Below are 19,616 nucleotides of genomic sequence, written 5' to 3'. Positions count from 1 at the left end.
CGTCCTGCATTGGGACCATACTTCAACACATATTTTAGGGCATTCTAAAATCCAACCATAACACCTCCTTATACTTGGTGAATTTCCAGGCTTTGCCTCTTAAAGTGCTTCTTTCTTTTCTTTTAGCTACTGTTTCAGCTCATTATTGACTACTTAGCTGAGTTCAGTTCCACACCAGCTGTCTTTACAATGATAACTGAGCAGTTGAAGAAGACCTACTTCAACATCCTCATCAAGCCTGAGACTCTGGCCAAGTGGGTATACACAAGATCAATTTATATTCTGGGGGCTTACAGGTGTTCTTCCTGGGGCAGGTGTTGGAAGTGAAACTGGAATTTCAGTGCTGATTTCAGACCTGTGAACACTGTGCTGTGGTTTAGGACTCTGGGATCTCTTTTTTTTTTTTTTTTTTTTTGGTGGTACTGGGGGTGGAACCCAGGGGCTTTCTACCTCGGGCTATACTCCCAGACCTATTTTATACTTTTTTTTGTGGAAACAGGGTCTCACTAAGTTGCTGAGAGCCTCACTAAGTAGCTGAGGCTGGCTTCGAACCTGTGCGATTCTCCTGTCTTAGCCTCCCAAGCACGGGGATTACAAGTGTGCACCACCACACCCAGCTTGGACTCTAGGATCTCTATACCCAGTTTAAGTAGCTGTGACTAGGACTTAAAGCAGTGTGACTTGAATAGAGGCTGAAAGTAAAGAAGGGTCTTTTTCTAATCTTTGTAAACAGTTAAATAATTTATAATTTGATGTATAAATATAAACAGTTTAGAAGTGCTGGCTTAATTGTAGTTCATAATTGTTGGTTGGTGATTTTAGTATGTTAGGTGGTTTCATGAGTAGCTGAATTAAATACCTTAATGTGTCACTTAGCTGGCAATCTTAGCAATCCAGAATCTAACCAAGATTCCAGAAAAGAGCAAGAAGGCAGCTGTTCGGTCTGCATGCTGGTGTGTGAGTGCTCTGGTGCTAGGCAGCCCCTGTGTCTTCCATCAGGCCTGTTCTTGTTTTAGTGCAGGGCTAGTAAAAGATCATGCAGATACCATTGTGTGAATCAGAAGTGCACCCCTCTGGGTATTCTGTATTAGCAGATAGAGACTCTGAGGATAGACAAGTCCCTGCTGAGCAGACGCAGCCTGTGCACACAGGGCGCCTTCTTGAGCTTCCTCGCTGAGCATCTGGAAGTGATGAACAGCCTCATACAGAGGCCTTGCTCTGGACAGTGATAATGAGCCTATAAACTAGCAGAATAAGAAAGCAGAGACAAGAGGTTAAGTGCTAGGCATGCAATAACTGGTAATCTAATCACAAAAGTTAGGAAGAGTGATGGATATAAGATGGAGAGTCGTTTGCAACTGCTGATAGGATCATGAGTGGCCTTTTTGTATCTAGAAATCCTGAGCAGCCCGTAACTCCAATAATTCCCGAATACTGCTTTACTTATAAAAATACTACTTTATCAAATACTGTTTTACTTTATTAAAGTATGGTAGGATATAATGCTACTTTATCATTATTAAAAATTCAGTAAGCCAGGTGTGTTGGCACATGCTTGTACTCTCAGTACTTGGGAGGCTGAGACAGGGGAATAGCGCAGGTTTGAAGCCAGCCTCAGCTACTTAGTGAGGCTTTTAGCAACTTAGTGAGACCCTATTTCAAAATAAAATATAAAAATAGGTCTGGGAGTGTAGCCCTGAGGTAGAAAGCTCCTGGGTTCAATCTCTAGTTCCATTAAAAACAAAAAAAAAATCCAGTAACTTCTGAAATACCCTTTATTAAAGTGTGATGGAAAGCTGGATGTGGTGGTAAACACCTTTAATTCCAATATTTAGAAAGCTGAGACAAGAGGATCGCAGGTTTGAAACCACCCTCAAAAATTTAGCAAGACTCGCCGGGCGTGGTGGCGCACACTTGTAATCCCAGCATTCGCGAGGCTGAGACTGGAGGATCGCAGTTTGCGGACAGCCTCAGCTACTTAGTGAGGCCCTCTGCAACTCAGTGAGACCCTGTTTCAAAATAAAGAATAAAAAATAGGGCAGGGGGTGTAGCTCAGAGGGCGAATGCCCCTGGGTTCCATCCTTAGACCTGCAAAAAAAAAAAAAAAAAAAAAAAAAAAAAAAAAAAAAATTAGCAAGACTCTGTTTCAAAATAAAGTATAAAAAGGGATGAGGGTGTAGCCCAGAGGTAGAATGCTCCTGGGCTTACTCCCCAGGACCACCCCCTAAAATAATGTGATAGAATAATAATAAGTCTTCTATTTATTGAAAATCTATGTGCTGGATCTATTCAAAGAGCTTTCTGTATATTCATTCTCACCAAACTCCTACAAATGGTAGGCATTATTATTACTTCCTTTATTTTACTAATGAAGAAAATGAATCAGATATTAGGTAACTTGCCAAGTTCAAATAGCTTTTTAGGGTTGGGCTTGGGGTGGTTCGGAGATGAGGGCTGAAGTTAGTCTGATTCTGAAGTGGAGCTACTGCCTGACTATATTGCTGCAATAGTAGATACCCATAGTACTGTTTTCTATTAATTAGTATGATAGTAGTGAGACTTCAAACTAAAAAACTAATCATTTTAAATTGGCGTATGACTGCATATATTTTGACTCATCTTACAGCTTCACTTACATAAAATAGTTTATTCTGCAATGAGACAGGTAAGTTCAGTTTTAATGGTAAGTTCATTTAAAAGTTTGTGGGTACAATTTGAAGTTCTCTTTGGCATTTATGACATTGTTTCCCCATTTTCGGTTATAAAAATTTCTCTTTAGAAGCACGTCATCTAGCCGGGCATGGTGGCGGACACTTGTAATCCCAGTGCTTGGGAGGCTGAGACAGGAGGATCACACAGGTTCGAAGCCAGCCTCAGCTACTTAGTGAGGCTCTCAGCAACATAGCGAGACCCTGTTTCCAAATAAAGTATAAAATAGGTCTGGGAGTACAGCCCAGAGGTAGAAAAGCCCCTGGATTCTACCCCCAGTACCACACACACACGTCATCTATAGAAACTTTTTTTTTTTTTTTTGGTGGTATTGGGGATTGAACCCAGAGGCATTCTACCTCAAGTTATACCTCCATCCCAAATTTATTTCTTACTGGGAAATGGTATTGCCAAGTTGCTGAGGCTGGCTTCGAACCTGCAATCTTCCTGTCTCAGCCTCCCAGGTACCAAGATTACAAGCGTGCGCCACCATGCCGGTCCATCTATAGAAAGACCAAATATTTTCTCACTTTTATGATGTTTCTTGCAACAAAACATTGTTTGTTTTTGTGCCCTTTGTACAGAGATGTACGGCTTTTAATCCTGGAATATGCCCGTTGGTCTATGATTGACAAGTACCAGGCTTTGATGGAAGGCCTTTCTCTTGAGTCTCTGATGAGCTTTGTCAAAGAGTTCAAGTCCCAGCTCTTTGTTGAGGGCCTGGTACAAGGGAACGTCACAAGCATGGTGAGTGTGAGGTGTGGCCGCTGTGGGTTGGGCTGAATGCAGCTGTGTGCTCTGGATTTTGTTAGTGCTTCCCTAACGGGAGCTGTGCCATTTTGTAGGCCAGTATCATCATATTCTGACTGGGAGGAAACCTGCTGCTTCTAATGCTGGGTAACTTTCTTCCCATGAAAACACTGCTTATGACTGAATGAAATGGATTTGGCATATATATTCTTTGGTTACATTTGTTGATGATTGTATATGGAAACGATAAAGACTTGTTTTTTTTCTGTTGTTTTTGATACTGGAGATTGAACCCAGGGACATTCCATCTCTGGAAGTACCCCTAGTCCATTTTATTTTTTATATTGAAATAGGGTCCCACTACATTCCTGAGGGCCTACGTTTCTGAGACTATCCTTGGACCTATGATCCTCTTGTCTCCGCCTCCCAAGTACTAGGATTAACAGCTGTGCACCACCATGCCTGCCTCTATAAAGAGTTTAATTTGGAGATTAAAGTAGGAGAAAGGTAGTGGTAAGGGATGCTCTACATATATATATATATGTGTGTGTGTGTGTGTGTGTGTGTGTGTGTGTGTGTGTGTGTGTATACATATATATGTGTATATATGTATATATACACACACACACATAGTAAAAATGTTTATGTCAAGCTTTGTCAAGCTAAGAAGCTGAGACTTCATCCCAAAGAATTTAAGAAAACTTGTAGTTAAGACATATTTAGAAAGACCTAAATATGAGGCTGTTATAAAAGTTGGGGTAAAGCTGGGCATGTAATCCCAGCATTCAGGAGTCTGAGACTCGAGGAACGCGGTTCGTGGACAGCCTCAGCTACTCAGTGATGCCCTCTGCAACTTAGTGAGAGCCTATTTCAAAATAAAGAATAAAAAATAAGGCAGAGGGTGTTGCTTGGAGGTCACATGCCCCTGGGTTCTATCCCCAGACCCGCAAAAAAAAAAAAAAAAAAAAAAAAGATTAAAAAAAGTTGGGGTAGAATATGACTCCACTTAAATGAGCAGCTAAAGTAATCAGATTCATAGAAACAGAGTAGAAAGGTCCTTTCCTGGAGTAAGAGTTTGGGGAGAGAAGGAAAAGAATAATTGTTTAATATGTATAGAATTTTAATTTTACAAGATGAAAAAATTTTGTAAGTCTGTTTTATAACAGTGGGAATAAGCCGGGCTTGGTGATGAATGCTTATAATCCCAGTACTTAGGAGGCTGAGACAAGAGGATTGCAGATTTGAAGACAGCCTCAGCAAGTAGTGAGAGTCTCATCACCCTAGCAGGAACTTGTTTCAAAATAAAAGCTGAACTGTATTTTCTTTAGAAATTGGTTAGGATGATAAACTTTATTATGTGAAAAATGTTGAATTCTGATACTTAGATTGGTTCTATAATTTGGCTATTGAAAATTGTGCTTCTGTAAACATGGACATGCATTTATTACTATGATTTTCTGACTTCAGTTTCTTTGGAAAGATGCCCAGGAGTGTTAGGGCTGGATCGTATGGTGGATCCATTCCCAATTCTCTAGGGAATCTCCATACTGATCTCTAAAATGACTGTACTAATTTGCAATCGCACCAACAGTGTAGAAGTTTCCCTACATTCTCACCAGCATTTGTTGTTTTTTGACTTCTTAATGATTGCCATTCTGATTGGGGTTAGATGGAATCTCAGTGTAGTTTTGATTTTCATCTCCCTGATTGATAATGATGTTGAACATTTTTTCATGTATTTATTGGCCATTTGTATCTCTTGTGAAGTGTCTATTCAATTCAATTGCCCATTTCTTAATTATTTTTTAATGTAAAGTCTTTTTAAGTTCTTTGTATATTCTAGGTATTAATCTGCTATTAGAGAAATAACTGGCAAAGATCTATTTTTTTCATCTCTATCTTTAGACTCTTGATTCTTGATGGTTTCTTTTGATGAACAGGAACTTTTTTTTTTTTTTTGGTGGTACTGGGGGTGGAACCCAGAGGCTACCTCCGGGCTATACTCCCAGACCTTTTTTATATTTTATTTGGAAATAGGGTCTCACTAGATTGCTGAGAGCCTCACTAAGTAGCTGAGGCTGGCTTTGAACCCGTGCGATCCTCCTGTCTCAGCCTCCCAAGTGCAGGGATTACAAGTGTGCGCCACCACGCCTGGCTAAGCAGGAACGTTTTAGTTTAATGCCATCCCAGTTATTAATCCTTGTTTCACTTTCCTGAGCTTTGGGGGTCTTTTTGGGAAGTTTCTACCTGAGCCTGTATGTTGGAGTGTTGGCCCTCCTCTAGTAACTTCAAAGCCTCTGTTCTGATTTCCAGGTCTTTGATCAATCTCAGGTTGCCGCTTGTGCAGGGTGAGAGATAGGTGAGAGGTTCTTGTATGAATGGATAACCAGTTTTCCCAACATCATTTGTTGAAAAGGCAGTCTTCTCCAATGTCTGTGTTTGGCTCCTTTGTTGAAAATCAATTGGTTATAAGTGTGTGTAGATTCAGTGGAATTCTACTCAGCAATAACAAAGAACACAATAATGTCATTTGCAGGAAAACAGATAGATCTGGAGAATATTATGTTAAGTGAGATTAGCCACTCCCAGAAAGTGAAGGGCCATGTATTTTCTCTCATATACAGAAGCTAGGGAGTAATGGGAATACCAGAGGGGCTTCGGATAATAGAGGAGAAACGTCCGTGGAGCCAGGAGTGGCCTAGGGGAGGGGAGAGGGAGGACCAATGAAGGGATCACTCCATGGACGTTACATACCTATGTGAGAGTACCAATACCATTAGCCTTCCTGTATGAGGAAGGCGAGGGAGGGAGCTGGCGCAGCCCACCAAGTGCTGTGCCTGTGGCACTGTCACTGTGAATTACATTATGACGTGAGATTATAACACACCGATAAAAGTAGCAAAAAAAAAGTTGACGTCTGAGGTCAGGCAAAATGAACGACAAGGAAGTGCTTAGGAAATACTGAGGTAGAAAATAGCCAGACTCACTAATTGGATGTGGAATCGAGGGGGAAAGGGGGACTTGATGATGCTGTTCACATTTCTTAGCAGAAGTAGAAACACGATGGTGTGGGGAGCATATGCGGCGTTTGCTCTGCTGAGTATCGGCTGGGTATGCCTCTGAGTCTTGAACGAACTGCCTCAGGCCTCTCCCAGGCAATGATACTCACTTGGGAAGTGCTCTGTAAACTCTTCTTCCTCTGCATCCCCTCAGGACTGGTGCTTTGATGGAATATATAAATGGCCACTCTCAAAACTGTGGCTGCTGTCCTCCCCTCCCTGTCTTTATCCCCCAAACCCAAAACTAGCCTTAGTTTCTGTCTTGTCCACAGAAAGAATTTTCAAAGTCTCAATCCACGGAAGAGTAGGGAATCGCTGCCTTTTTCTCCGGCCCAGTGGGAAGGCCAGGTAGTAGGGGCTTCTGGCCCTGAGGATGTGGTTTTAATGAATTGCCTGCAGGAGAAGCCAGCTCACAGATGAGCTCTCTCTCACTTACTTTCCTTTCCCGGACTTTTCTTTCTCTTTTTTTGCTGGTACTGGGAATTGAACCCAAGGTCTAGAACATGCTAGGCAAGCACTATAGCCACTGAGCCACACCCTGCCCTCCTTTTTTTGTGTGTGGCACTGAGGATTGAACCCAGGGATATTCTATCAGCCCTTTTTTATTTCTTATTTTGAAACAGAATCTCACTAAGTTGTGGAGGGCCTTCCTAAGTTGTTGAGGCTGGCCTGAAACCTGTGATCCTCCTGTCTCATCCTCCCAAATACTGAGATTATAAGCATGTGCCACCACACCCAGCTTTTTTTTTTTTTTTTTTTTTTAAGGCAGATCTCACTAATTTCCCCAGGCTGGCCTCAAACTTGCAGTCCTCCTGCCTCAGCCTCCCTGGTACTAATTCCTCATTTTATAGATAAGAAAACAGATCTTGAGAGAGGAAAAGGATATACTGACTTAGAATGAGTGCTGTTCTGTTGCTTGCTCTATCTGGGCTCTGTGTCAGTGTGCCTGAGTTCCTAAAATGCAGTAATATTTACCATAGAAGGCGCAGCCTAGGTGGATAAGCTAAACAAGTCAGTTTGGTCTGTTGAGGAAACTGTTTCAGTGTTTATTGAGTGATCAGAGTGCCAAGGACCCAGAAAGGAGCCATTCATTTACGAGTCAGTATCCAGCTGGATGCAGTGATATATGTCTATAATCACGGTAACCTTGGAGACTGAGGCAGGAGGATCCAAGTTTGAGACTATTCTGGGCAACTTCTGAGACCCTCATTCAAAATAAAATAAATAGGCAGGTATAGTGATGCACGTCTGTTATCCTAGTACTTGAGAGACTGAGACAATAGGATGACAAGTTTGAGTCCGGCACCCAGTAATGTAGTGAGAACCTGTTTCAAAATAATAAAATAAAATAGAGCTGGGGTCTAGCTCAGAGGTAGAATGCCCCTAGGTTCAATCCCTAATACCACAAAAGGAAAAATAAAAAGCTATCCCAAGCATGTAGGTCAGAGGCAGAGTGTTCCAGGTTCAATCTTATTCAGTAAATAGGTATTAAGTCAGTGAATGATTGGCCTGTTCAATGAATGACTTGTCCAACATTTAGGTCAGACTGTTTTTCTAATGCTATCCAAGCTGGGCGTGGTGGCGCACACTTGTAATCCCAGCATTTGGGAGGTTGAAACAGGAGGATCACGCTTTGCAGTCTCGGCTATTTAGTGAGGCCCTTTGCAACTCAGTGAGACACTGTTTCAAAATAAAGAATAAAAATAAATAAATAAATAATGCTATGCAGAGTGTCCTAAGAAATTAGAAAGTATTACATGGTTCCAAGTGAAATTAATGTCAACAGGGACTAATTCACTCATTTATTTCCTTTTGTCTCTTAGGAATCTATGGATTTCCTGAAATATGTTGTTGAGTAAGTATTGGTTTGAGTTTTGCCCTTTAGGATTATGTATTCTTAATGAAAAAAGAAATTAATAGTTAATTGAGTTAATAAACCCCACCACTCAGTTAATTGAGTTGTTACTAAACCCACATTTGAAATACTTCCTAGAGGAGCACTTGCCTAGCAACTGTGAAGCCCCAAGTTCAGTCCCCAGGAAAAAGAACATGCACACACACACACACACACACACACACACACACACACTCCCCCCCCCTTGCTCTGCTGAGGCAGATTTCTCTGAGGCTGACAAAAACAAAAGGGGCTATGGAGGGCCTGGCTTTTTCTTCTGGGTTTTGGTTTGGGACGGGGTAAGATACCGCCTGGCTTTTCCCTCGGGTTTTGGATGGGATGAGATGCAGCTCCAGTGACCTGTGCTGATTGTTCTGCAGCAAGCTTAACTTCATGCCTCTGGAGCAGGAGATGCCTGTGCAGTTCCAGGTGGTGGAGCTGCCCAGCGGCCACCACTTATGCAAAGTGAGAGCACTGAACAAGGGGGACGCCAACTCCGAAGTCACCGTTTACTACCAGGTCAGTCGGTCCCATTGCGCAGCCGTCCTCCTGAACGAGTGCTGCAGGCGTGAGGGTCTGAAAGGTCGGGAGCACCTAGGATGAGTTGGCCCAATGGACCTCAAGGCCCTTTTCTTGTTACCTCTGCAATTTTATGTTTGGGGCCATTTACCCTTCTGAAGCAACTATTTAAAGATGGTTTCTGTCAGTAGAATGTCTTTCGATTACAGTGAGGTATTACTTCATCCATCAATTAAGTGGTAATCTAGAGAAACAGATACTTAAATGTGGGTGGAAATTCTGTATGTTCTTCTTTATAGAACCTCAAGTAGCAGGAAGAGACTTATTAAAAAGACAGTTTTGGGGAAATATTTTGAAAAAGAGGTAAAACCTAGCCAGGCAGTTAATATACAGCAAACAGAATGACTACCAGGGTCATAAGATTTCAAAGCACCGAGAGAAAGGATTACTTGTTTTATGGACTGTAAGTCAAAGGTTCAGAGTTCCTCATTTATTCCGCCTGTCCTCAGAATCTGTTTCTGACACACTGTTCTTGATGGGTGGAGTGGAACTTATAGCAAAGGAGAGCTTTCCAACAGTCTCATTGCCTGCTTCAGCCTGTGGTTGGTCCCACTCACTTCTAGTCTTTGAGGAGAATTTTCTCTACACCTCTAGCCTGATGCCTGACTTCCAAAATTCTGGGGTTCCTGTAGCTGCTGCTGTGTCCTGGGTTCCCTGCATATGAGAAAGGCACTTCCTTCATGGGCCTTGTGAAGACCCCTGGTCTGGGCTTTGGTGACATGGCTTGACTTCTTTGTCCTTGTACGTGTTTCTAGTCATGGGCCTTAGTCTGATCCTGATGCTGCCCTGGTCTGCTTGTCAGAAGCAAATTCACCTGCCAGCCATCACGGCATCTCCCTTCAGTAAAGTTGAGCCTTGCCTTACTCGTCTTAACAGTGCTTTTTGAGGAACCACAGTAGTTCTGGTGCTAGGTTGGTAGAATTTTATCTTTCCCTAGAGATTCAGCTTGTGTGTGGAGTCTCTGTCCCTGGCTGTGCCGTTCCAACCTGTAGTCTTTCTAGATCCTGCCAGTCCCAAATTCCATAAAGGGTGCGGCCTGGCCCTGCTTAGCTTCATACCTCCAACTGCTCCAACCCAGAGGCAGGAGCACCGTTTGCGAATTCTCGGCAGGATTTCACGTTGTTGGTGCTTTTTCTTAGCACTAGCTTCTAATACAAACTGTTTCCTTCAGGAAACCATTTTCCTCTTGACAGCGTTTTGAACAGAAAACTGATAATATAGTTTTTTTTCTTGTGGCTCTCTTAGAAGGAAACAGGAAGTCTTGGAGCTCATTACTCGGAACTTGTAGGTTTCTCTGGTGAAGGGGAAGGATGGGAAATGAGTGTCAGAGGTGCCTGCCCCCAGGACAAGCTGCGGCATCTTGAGTTGTTTGGCCATTATCCAAGGCAACCCGTGCGTCCCTGCATAGTCTTCTGCCCCGTATTTTTCTTATCAGCTGGTTTGTATCCCTGTGCGTGGCTGAAGTCTCTCTAGTTTTCCTCCACCTAAGGAATATATCTGGATCTATTCTTTCATGGTCTCTAAACATTTCCTGCTGTCCTGCTTATGGCCTTGAACTCTAAGTACTTGATCTTAGAATGTGTCCTGTGAGCATTCCGGGACCTTCAGGCAGGTGTTGGCTGCTTACAAACGATTGGACTTAGCCTTATCCCCACCTACAGGTTAGTGCTAGTGCTGGGAACACAAATGATCTAGCATGGTTCTTCTCCCACACCTTTAGGCTAGTGGGAAGGCAGATATATAAATGAGCTTGTTCAAAGTATGATAGTAGGAAGTATGACTAATTCTGTTGAAGAGGAGAGGGGATGGTAGTGAAATTCATTAGTAATAGCTAGATTTATTCAGTTGGCCTGATAACTCTCTCCTTTCAGTCAGGGACCAGGAGTCTAAGAGAATACACTCTTATGGAGCTTCTTGTGGTAAGTGTATAAAGGAAAGTCCACTTGTTTAGAGGCCCATCTTACTCCAAGGTCCAGCCGCTCTGCCTGGGGCCGGAGACTTGGAGTGGTCACGGAATAGTGACTAGAAGGTGAGTGTCTATACCCCATACGGCGTATAGACAGGGGCCATTAGGAAGAAGGCAGTAAGGGGAGCTGGACATGGGGGGTAAGTGGGTTTTGGAGGGTGGGGAGAAATGATTTCTCTGCTGAGAGCTGGGCTGATGGGTAGTATGTTGAATTACAGATGCACATGGAAGAACCTTGTTTTGACTTCCTTCGAACCAAGCAGACCCTTGGGTAAGTCGGCTGGCAAGGGCACTGAGCTCACTGGGCTTGCTTTGTAGGTTGAGGTTTATCAGATGTCTTGACTGAGTAGCCTCTCAGGATTCTTTGGTGCTCCCATGCCTTAGAATAATACTTGCCAAAATTTTTAGAATTTGCATCTTGGACTATGATTAGGTTTTCAGTTTAGTCAAGCTTCAAGATAAACAAGAAAACATGCTAGCTTGTAGCCCCCAATTCAGCAGAGGTGACATCTTGATCTGAGAATATAGTTATGTACATATTTATGGTCGGTCCTCTTTTAGGACCTGCAGATCTAGTAAGGATGAGCAGAAACTTCCTGTGTACCTGGGGCCTCTCAGGCAGAGCCCAGGAAACCATGTGAACTCATATACTTTTCACTCTGGCTCTAGGTACCATGTATACCCAACCTGTCGGAATACATCTGGGATTCTAGGATTCTCTGTCACGGTGGGGACTCAGGCAACAAAGTACAAGTAAGTGAGTGCCTAGGTGAGTCCAACACATTCTCTTGATGTGGAGAGTGGGGGCTACGCAGCTCTTACCAAGCAAGGGTTTGCTCCATTGAAGACGATAATAGATGGCCTGATTCAACACTGATCAAGGGTGACACTGACTCAAGTCTTGTGGTTGCTGTGCAGGCGAGGATGCCCAACTTGGCATTCATGATGGAACTGAGGTCTATGGCTGCGATGGTTCTCAGCTTTAGAATGGTAAAGCATGGATGACAGTGACGGCTTCAGAATGAGAATACGAGGGCATTTGGCCGCAGGGAGAGCAGAAGTGTTCCTTCCCTCCCTTCCCTTCCCCAGCTTAGGGTAGAAGACTGAGGCTTTGGAAACCACTTCAGCCTTTTCTGTGTGGAGAGAGATCTTAAGTCTTAAATCCTTCCTTTGACTTCTGCCTGAGACCAGGTCTCTGGCAACTTTTCATTGAAGCTGTTTCGTTTCAGCTCTGAAACTGTCGATAAGAAGATAGAAGAGTTTCTTTGCAGCTTTGAGGAGAAGATCGAGAACCTCACTGAGGATGCGTTCAACACCCAGGTGACCGTGCCTCTCTTTGGGCTTTTGGTCTATACCACTCACCAGTTTTCATGGTGCTTATAAGCTGCCAGCTCTTGAGCTTTGTAGCATCACCTTAATCTGACTGCCACGTTCCCTTAGCTTCCACCCTTCTGATCTGCTGGCAGGTCTGTCGCAAGCCAGGTTGGATGGGATCAAGTCTGTTCTGGGGAGCTGGTGTGACGATGCCTGAGCATCTTTTTGTTGGGAACAGGTTACAGCTCTGATCAAGCTGAAGGAGTGTGAAGACACTCATCTTGGGGAGGAGGTGGACAGGAACTGGAATGAAGTTGTGACACAGCAGTATCTCTTTGACCGACTTGCCCACGAGGTAATAACGATTTGCAGAGCAAGACAGCGTGTTGGACTAATAAGGGTCTCTGATTCTATGGGTTTCAGGTCCATGTAGAAGAAAAACCTGGAATACTTGTCCAGCCTTGATGACTTGTCCATTTCTTGACTCAGATCTTTTTGGGTTTTCAGACTCACCTCTTTGGTACCTGAGGTGGCTCTGCAAGTAGGGTGCGAAACCTCCCTGCAACACACACGTTTCAGCCTGAGCAGCTCCATTTTGTGTCATACAATGGGGTTTACTCTAAGATTTATTGGTGTTGGGGACTGAGTCCAGGGCATTCTATCTCTAAGCTACACCCCTAACCCTTTTTATTTTCAAACAGGGTCTTGCTAAGATGCTGAGGTTGGCTTTAAACCTATGATCCTTCTGTCTCGGCCTCTCAATTATTGGAATTACAGGCATGTGATACCATGCCCAGCTCACCACAAGATTTTGTGGAGGAAAAAAAAAGATTTCTGCAAAACAAAATTGAAAGCTCTTGGTCTCTGAACACGAGTTCCTGCTTCCTAGTTAATGATTTATTTCAGGTGCAGGTCTTTTGGTGATTTCTGGCCTAGTAGTAAAACCCCTAAAGACCTCTGGGCCTTGCAGTCCTGGGCTACCTCTGATGACATTACCTTCTGCCATGCTTTCCAAAGGACAGAAGGACCAACGAGGCTGCAGCCCAGCTCACCAGTGGCACTCCAGCTTTCTTAACAGAAGCAAGGCAGAGTTCACGCATCTCAGCAGTTTCTGCATTTTCTCAAGTCAAGAGTAATGCAGTTACCATGTAGCTGAGATACAATATTAGAGACTTGGGTTTTTGGGTATGGTTTGTGCACAGCTCTAATTACAGCATCTGCTAAAGCAGGTCATTCTGTAAAACATGAAGGTGTGCTGTAGAGCTTCATCTTCCTTCTCTAGAAAACTAGGGGCAGGGTGCTAAGCAGGACCAGTCTCTTTTATTAAACATACGTCTTTATCTTGTTTCTCTTTAAGATTGAAGCTCTGAAGTCATTCTCAAAATCAGACCTGGTCAACTGGTTCAAGGCTCATAGAGGACCCGGAAGTAAGATGCTCAGCGTTCATGTGAGTACCATTAACTCGTTCTTTCCTTTCCAGTTATTTACTGAGTTTGGGGTGGAATAGATTCTAAATGAGTCTTTGCCTGCATATGGTCAGCATCTTTCTCACCTTGAGTCTTTGGCCTCTTTCAGGTTGTTGGATATGGGAAATATGAGCCGGAAGAGGACGGCACCCGTTCTGGTGAGGACTCGAACTCTTCCTGTGAAGCAATGCAGCTAGCCTACCTGCCACCCTCTCCTCTGCTGGCAGATTCTACCATCCCCATTACTGATATCAGGGCTTTCACATCAACACTCAGCCTTCTCCCCTACCACAAAATAGTCAAATAAACTGCAGTCTCATTGGCCTGAAGTAATGTGTATTTAGAGATGTGTTTGTATTTTTTAGAGTTACACTACTGCTGCCTTGGGGCTTCTGTTGAATTTTTGCACCGGCATCATTTAATTTACTTTTTATCCTTCCTCTGTTGAGGTTAACAATAGGAAACCTCGGGTTCACTGTAGCATCTGGCAAGGAGAAATTAGCTGGGTAGGTCAAGTGTCACAGACATACTAGTAGCACTTAGGTAGCAGAGTGGGAAGCCCCAGCCTGTGTCATCACAGATGGAGAATACAGTTCTTGAGTGGCCCTATGTAGCCCATTTGTTATTAGTACCTGTTAGGTACTAGTACCTGTTTTTGTTTTTTAATGTATTTTTAAATAAAGATAGTTCTGTATTTCCCTTCAAATGGAGCCATCTGCTGTGGCATTCTTTTTTAATGTGGGGTGGGAATTTAAACTATACACTCTTCCCAAGCCTTGTAATATTTCTGGACGAAATGTTGGTAGCCTTATATGTGCTACGCAAGGTACAGCACGGTGGGGCTAAAGACAGAACAGTTTGAGGGCAGGGTCAGGGAAAGGCTGGATCCTCCAGTATTTTTAAGAGTCCTAGTGAAAAGCTAGCTCCTATAGTCAACACTGCCAAATAACTGGCTTGAAAGTTAACCAGAAAATAAAAGAAGCACATTTTTTAAAAAGGTTGGAAAAATTACTTTATGAAGCCTTAAGCACTGAGTATAATTAAACTGTAATCCAGATTTAATACAATAATCAATTCCAAAATAAAAGTTATTGTAGGTAAAACCATGAAATTTCCTAACACTTGATTTTAATACATTCCACTAATTTTCTAAAACAACTCTGAGGAACCAATATTTACAGTAGATGGAATATTTAAGAAAAACCTGTCATCAGGTATATATATGTATTGTGTGTATATATATGTATATATATTTATATAGAGAGAACCCAAGATTATATGTAACTAGGAAACAGGTTATATGTCATGTCTTAAGAGCAGAACTACAGAGCAGTGAGATAGGTTTATAAATGCTTTTCAAAGTATGGGGGCTGGAAAAGGAGCAGACATCTTCTTTCAGAACCTGAAGTTTTCTCAGGATTGAAGTCAAACTATCGTAACTGCCACAGAGGAAAAAAGGAAAGCTTTTCCCGCTTTAATTGTTCATCTGCGCCAGAGTCCAGTATCCCTGAGATAGGAACCACTGTAATACAGAGGGAGACAGGGCCTCCCAAAGGAAGATTGTTGCTTAGCTAGGCCTCCCGCCCTGGTCATCAGGTGTAAACTTAATGTTTCCCAACCTAATGTTTCGCAGCACCGAGACGCTTCAGTAATGGTTCATCATAAACCCAGCATTCTCCATCTTCATGGAATAACTGTAAGAGAAAGGAGGAAAATTCACTTACACACTTGATCTGCACTTTTTTTCCCCCTTTCAGATACTGGGGAAGGAACCCAGGGGCATTCTATTTCCGAGCTACACCTCAGCCCTGTTTTTACTTTGAAACAAAGTCTCACAAAGTTACAGAGAGCCTCACTAAGTAGCTAAGGCAGGGCTCGACCCTATCTCAGCCTCCCAAATACTGGGATTACAAGTGTGCACCACCATGCCCAGCTTGATTGTACTCCTATGAGTTCTGGGTGGAACATCTTTGCTCACTGTTCAGCACTTCACTTCAGCAGCCACTGACATGAATGAGTTTCTGCCGAGGGTGGGAAAGCAGTGTGGACACGGGCTCACCCTGGTCTCCCACTGAATCTCCTTCTCCTTCCTTTCTCGGGCTTCTGCTCTCTGTCGTTCTTCCAGTCTGTGCTTTGCTTCAGTTGCTGCATCAATGTCTCTGATTTTTAAATTGAAAGTGACTTCCTTCCAAAGGCTAAAGAAAAGAGATCAAGAGAGCTGGCATTCTTGAGAATCAAAGTCCAGCGCCAATGCTGGATAACTCAGAGAGAGAGAGAGGGAGGAGAGAGAATGTGTGTAGCTAGGAACCTACTGAAACCAGGGCATTCCACCACTGAGCTACATCCCCGGCCCTTTTTGAGACAGAATCTTGCTAAGTTGCTGAGGTTGGCCTTGAACCTACAATCTTTCTGTTTCAGCCTCCCAAGTACTGGGGTTACAGGGTGTAACCTGGCTTCAGATGCCTTTTGAGTGCTATAGCTTACAGACTAAAGCGGGCAACATGGTACCGGAGGAGTAAAGAATAGCGAAACGGGCCCAGAGGAAACACTTGCTAATTGTCAAGACAGGAATGATGAACAGACTGACAGGGACTTTATTATAAAGGGGAAAGAAAGAATGCAAATTCTACTCTGGCTCAACCTCTACACTCTATGCAAAGTTGGGGAGTCAGTTTTCCTAGGGTTTGAGTCCTGTATAAATGGAAAGGCAGAGGAATGAGAAGTTCCATGTTAGCAAAAAACCCCAACTTAAAATGTGACCCTTTGGGGTCCAGAGTTCAGCCGCAGAAGCTTACGGTGTTAAGTATTGGCTTCCTCTCAAGCCATTATTTTCACTGCAGGAAAGAAGGCGGGGGAGGTTGGCAAACAGCCTCACTACAAAACCAGTAAGTGCAGTGCTGACCAGGATCTCGGGCACTGAGCTTAGGCTGTGCCGTGGGTTCCGTTTCTAGCCAGTCCTGCCCCCAGCAGTGCCAGCCGCGCAGCTGTCTCCTTACCAGCGGGATTCGTACTCATTCTGATCTTCCAGCTTCCTTACTTTCTTCTTGATTATAGGCAACTTCTTGGTATCTACAAAGACCGAATTTTCCTAGAAAACAAAGCGGAAAAAGGATGTTCTATTGTTCAAATAGTTTCTTGGAAGTAAAGGCAATTCTTCCCAGAAGACTTTAACAGATAAATTCCATGTTAATGGGTGGCCTTAATGAGTTCTGTACACAGCCTTGATAACAGAGGTATGACCTCAAGACTAGAGGCTGAATTCAATAGGTATTTTCAACATGGCTACATGCTAGGAGTATAATCATCTTTGGGAGCTAGACCCTTAACAACCAATGTGATGTTAAAGTGAAATTTTTGTTGCAGATTCTCCAAATCCAGTTCACTATTTCGTACTATTAATCACACACCTACTACCTTTCTTCTTGGCTTAGTAAGCATACTTCATGGATGGTATAAAGAGTCCTTGATGGGGGGCAGAGGGGCTAATCTTACTAATTTCTGTATTCCTGGTGCAGGCAGGCAATTTTATTAACCTTAAACTGTATGTATTCAAACACCAATTAGTTTAGCACTGTGCCAAGAACTGTTTTACATTTGCGATTTTCAACTGTTTTGAGAGCACAGGGAAAAGTAAAATCTATTCTACTTCCTGCACTGCTGGGAAGGAGGAGGGGAAGGAAGGAAAGCTCGCTCTGAAGAGATGACATCAGATCCGGGCTCAGGGTGAAGACGAAGGGAGGAGGCAAGGCGGCTGCGAGTCAATGTGGCCCAAGACAGGTGCAAATAGAGTTTCTTACCCCTGTTGCATATTTTGCATACATTACACCATTCCATTCTCCTTCGATTGAGCAAAAAGACTTCTTGTCATTTGGAGAACTAAATAGAAAAGGAAATATTTGTTTGTGGCCAGTATGGTTTTACCTACACAGTGACTGTAAAGTCTTTGGTAAAGCAGCTGAACAGAACTAGGTTTCGCAGGGCCATCTATAAGAATGAGGCCTTCAACAAAATGCTAGTGACCAGCAGATCCCCTGCACAGTGGCTGATGGGCAGGCGCCCTGCACTGGGCTCTGGGGCCTGTACATTTGCTGCCCTCCACTGTCAGCCCAGCAGCAAGAACTGCCAATGAGGTCCAGCTGCTAAGCACTGTGGTGATCTCATGTGGGCATCAGGGGCAAGTGCAAACTGCTGGTGTGAGGAAGCTTAAGGATATAATGCTGGAGACCAGGTTTTCAGCCTCCGGTTTAAAGTGACCTCTAGATCAAATGGTTTGACCTCTTTTACTGAGCAAGGATCCCCTAGGAGTCCCTTCCTTAAAAGCCCCAATGGGCCTCTACTTAATGGTAGAGAGGTAAGTCTGACCAGAGGTAAGCCTGGCAGATATGGAATCAGCTAAGCTACCACTTAGCTGAGCCCCCAGCTCTATTTTATTTTTTATTTTGAAACAGAGTTTTGTGAAATTGCTGAGGCTAGTCTTGAGCCTGTGATCCTCCTGTCTCAGTCTTCCAAGTACTAAGATTACATGCATGTGCCACCACACACGACTCTTTTTCCCAGTGCTGGGGAGTGAACCCAGGACCTCACTCATGCCAGATGCACTCAATCATTGAACTACATGCTCAGCGTTGGGGTTCTTAAAGGGATCCACACATCAAGGTTTGAGAATGTCTCAGCTAATGCAGTCCTTTACCTGAAACTCTAATACTCCTTTACCTGAATCCCTAATTCAAAGCACTCACTAGGAGCTCTTTCAGCTCACAACTTTGACTCTATCAGAGAATCTGGCTGAGCTAGCAGTTCCTGTTGGGGTTGGTTACCTCTGAGATGCTCTGAGCAGCAGATCACCCAGACCTCTGCTCTGAGCATTCCACTGTCTGCATCTGCCTCTTCTCCAGGGAGCAGCGGCACTCCAGTGGTGACCTGTGCTGTTCTCAAAGCCCTGCCCATGTTTTCTGAAGGCAATCATGTTTTGCATTTTACACCAATTCTTACTAAACCTCATCTTGTGTTCATGGCTTCATCCTGCTCAAGATCTTTCTGGATGTCAACCTGTTATTTAACTCATCTCCCTAGAGAACTAAGTGGCTGTTTCTTTCATTTGAGACATTGCAGCTTCTGTGTTGGCAATGTAGAACCTTTAGGAGGTGAAATAATAGAGACAGGGCTCACTGAGAGGTTAAAATCTGAATGGACTAAGTGGGTGGTAGCTGTTTGCAAGGTCCTGGCTAGAGGAGGCAGGTCACTGAGGTGTGGCCCTGGGGGCCATTCTGCCCTTGATATGCTCCCAACCCTTTTCTTTCTGTCTCCCCTCCTGGCTGCCAGAAGCTGAGCACTCAGCCTCTGCCATGCTTTTCTGCCAGCTCACCATAAACTAAATCTCCGAAACCCTGAGCCAAAATAAGCTTTCCACCTCTATGTTGTTCTTGTCAGTTATTTTTGTGACAGAGACACAAAGCTGAGACCACTACACTAGGCAGCACAGAAAGCCCTCTTGCAGTTCCCCATTGCAAATGAGGTTCCCAGAACCTGATATGAACTGGGTTTTAGGTCTCCTTTTGATATGGGATTTTAGGAAGAGACTGACACACCTAATGTGAAACAAGTTCACAGAGACAGAACCTTAAAAATGGGCCATCCATAACAAGTTCAAGACAAAGCAGAGCACTGAGGCAGAAAAACCAAATACCTACAAAATCTCAGCAGTGATTCTGTGCTTCTTGCCCCCATAGAAAGGTTTGGTGTGGAAGACGATATTTGCACTATAGCCTGTTTTGGAACAACTAATATTGCATTCTCCTCCTAATTCCACCCAGGGCACCGTCAGGATAGATCTGAAAAATAAAAAATTCTCAGGTCAGGCTGACAGAAAGGAGAGGAGG

At 43.6% G+C, this 19,616-nt stretch overlaps 2 protein-coding genes across 10 annotated transcripts in view; one reads left to right on the top strand and one right to left on the bottom strand.

Annotated features, from left to right (window-relative positions):
• NRDC (nardilysin convertase) overlaps nucleotides 1–14,044 on the top strand; it is a gene marked incomplete at both ends in the record, with an annotated part of 81,797 nt that extends 67,753 nt beyond the window's left edge. For all 3 annotated transcript variants that reach the window (XM_080690746.1, XM_080690745.1, XM_080690744.1), the window contains 11 exons: nucleotides 127–254; nucleotides 3,294–3,456; nucleotides 8,342–8,373; nucleotides 8,793–8,931; nucleotides 10,863–10,910; nucleotides 11,176–11,228; nucleotides 11,627–11,710; nucleotides 12,187–12,277; nucleotides 12,510–12,626; nucleotides 13,629–13,718; nucleotides 13,847–14,044. In XM_080690746.1, the coding sequence (XP_080546872.1) occupies nucleotides 127–254; nucleotides 3,294–3,456; nucleotides 8,342–8,373; nucleotides 8,793–8,931; nucleotides 10,863–10,910; nucleotides 11,176–11,228; nucleotides 11,627–11,710; nucleotides 12,187–12,277; nucleotides 12,510–12,626; nucleotides 13,629–13,718; nucleotides 13,847–14,044 (1,143 nt within the window). The remainder of the gene's footprint in view (nucleotides 1–126; nucleotides 255–3,293; nucleotides 3,457–8,341; nucleotides 8,374–8,792; nucleotides 8,932–10,862; nucleotides 10,911–11,175; nucleotides 11,229–11,626; nucleotides 11,711–12,186; nucleotides 12,278–12,509; nucleotides 12,627–13,628; nucleotides 13,719–13,846) is intronic.
• A 1,263-nt stretch (nucleotides 14,045–15,307) lies between these two features.
• The window catches only part of OSBPL9 (oxysterol binding protein like 9), a gene marked incomplete at its 5' end in the record, with an annotated part of 159,392 nt that continues 155,083 nt past the window's right edge, over nucleotides 15,308–19,616 (bottom strand). For all 7 annotated transcript variants that reach the window (XM_080691784.1, XM_080691785.1, XM_080691779.1 and 4 more), the window contains 5 exons: nucleotides 15,308–15,431; nucleotides 15,797–15,932; nucleotides 16,734–16,825; nucleotides 17,535–17,613; nucleotides 19,428–19,568. In XM_080691784.1, the coding sequence (XP_080547910.1) occupies nucleotides 15,357–15,431; nucleotides 15,797–15,932; nucleotides 16,734–16,825; nucleotides 17,535–17,613; nucleotides 19,428–19,568 (523 nt within the window). In that variant the 3' untranslated portion in view covers nucleotides 15,308–15,356. The remainder of the gene's footprint in view (nucleotides 15,432–15,796; nucleotides 15,933–16,733; nucleotides 16,826–17,534; nucleotides 17,614–19,427; nucleotides 19,569–19,616) is intronic.

The sequence above is a fragment of the Muscardinus avellanarius genome (genome assembly GCF_963383645.1).
Source record: "Muscardinus avellanarius genome assembly, chromosome: 3".
NCBI classification, from domain to species: Eukaryota; Metazoa; Chordata; class Mammalia; order Rodentia; family Gliridae; genus Muscardinus; species Muscardinus avellanarius.
This window is presented reverse-complemented; position numbering and strand designations above follow the sequence as displayed.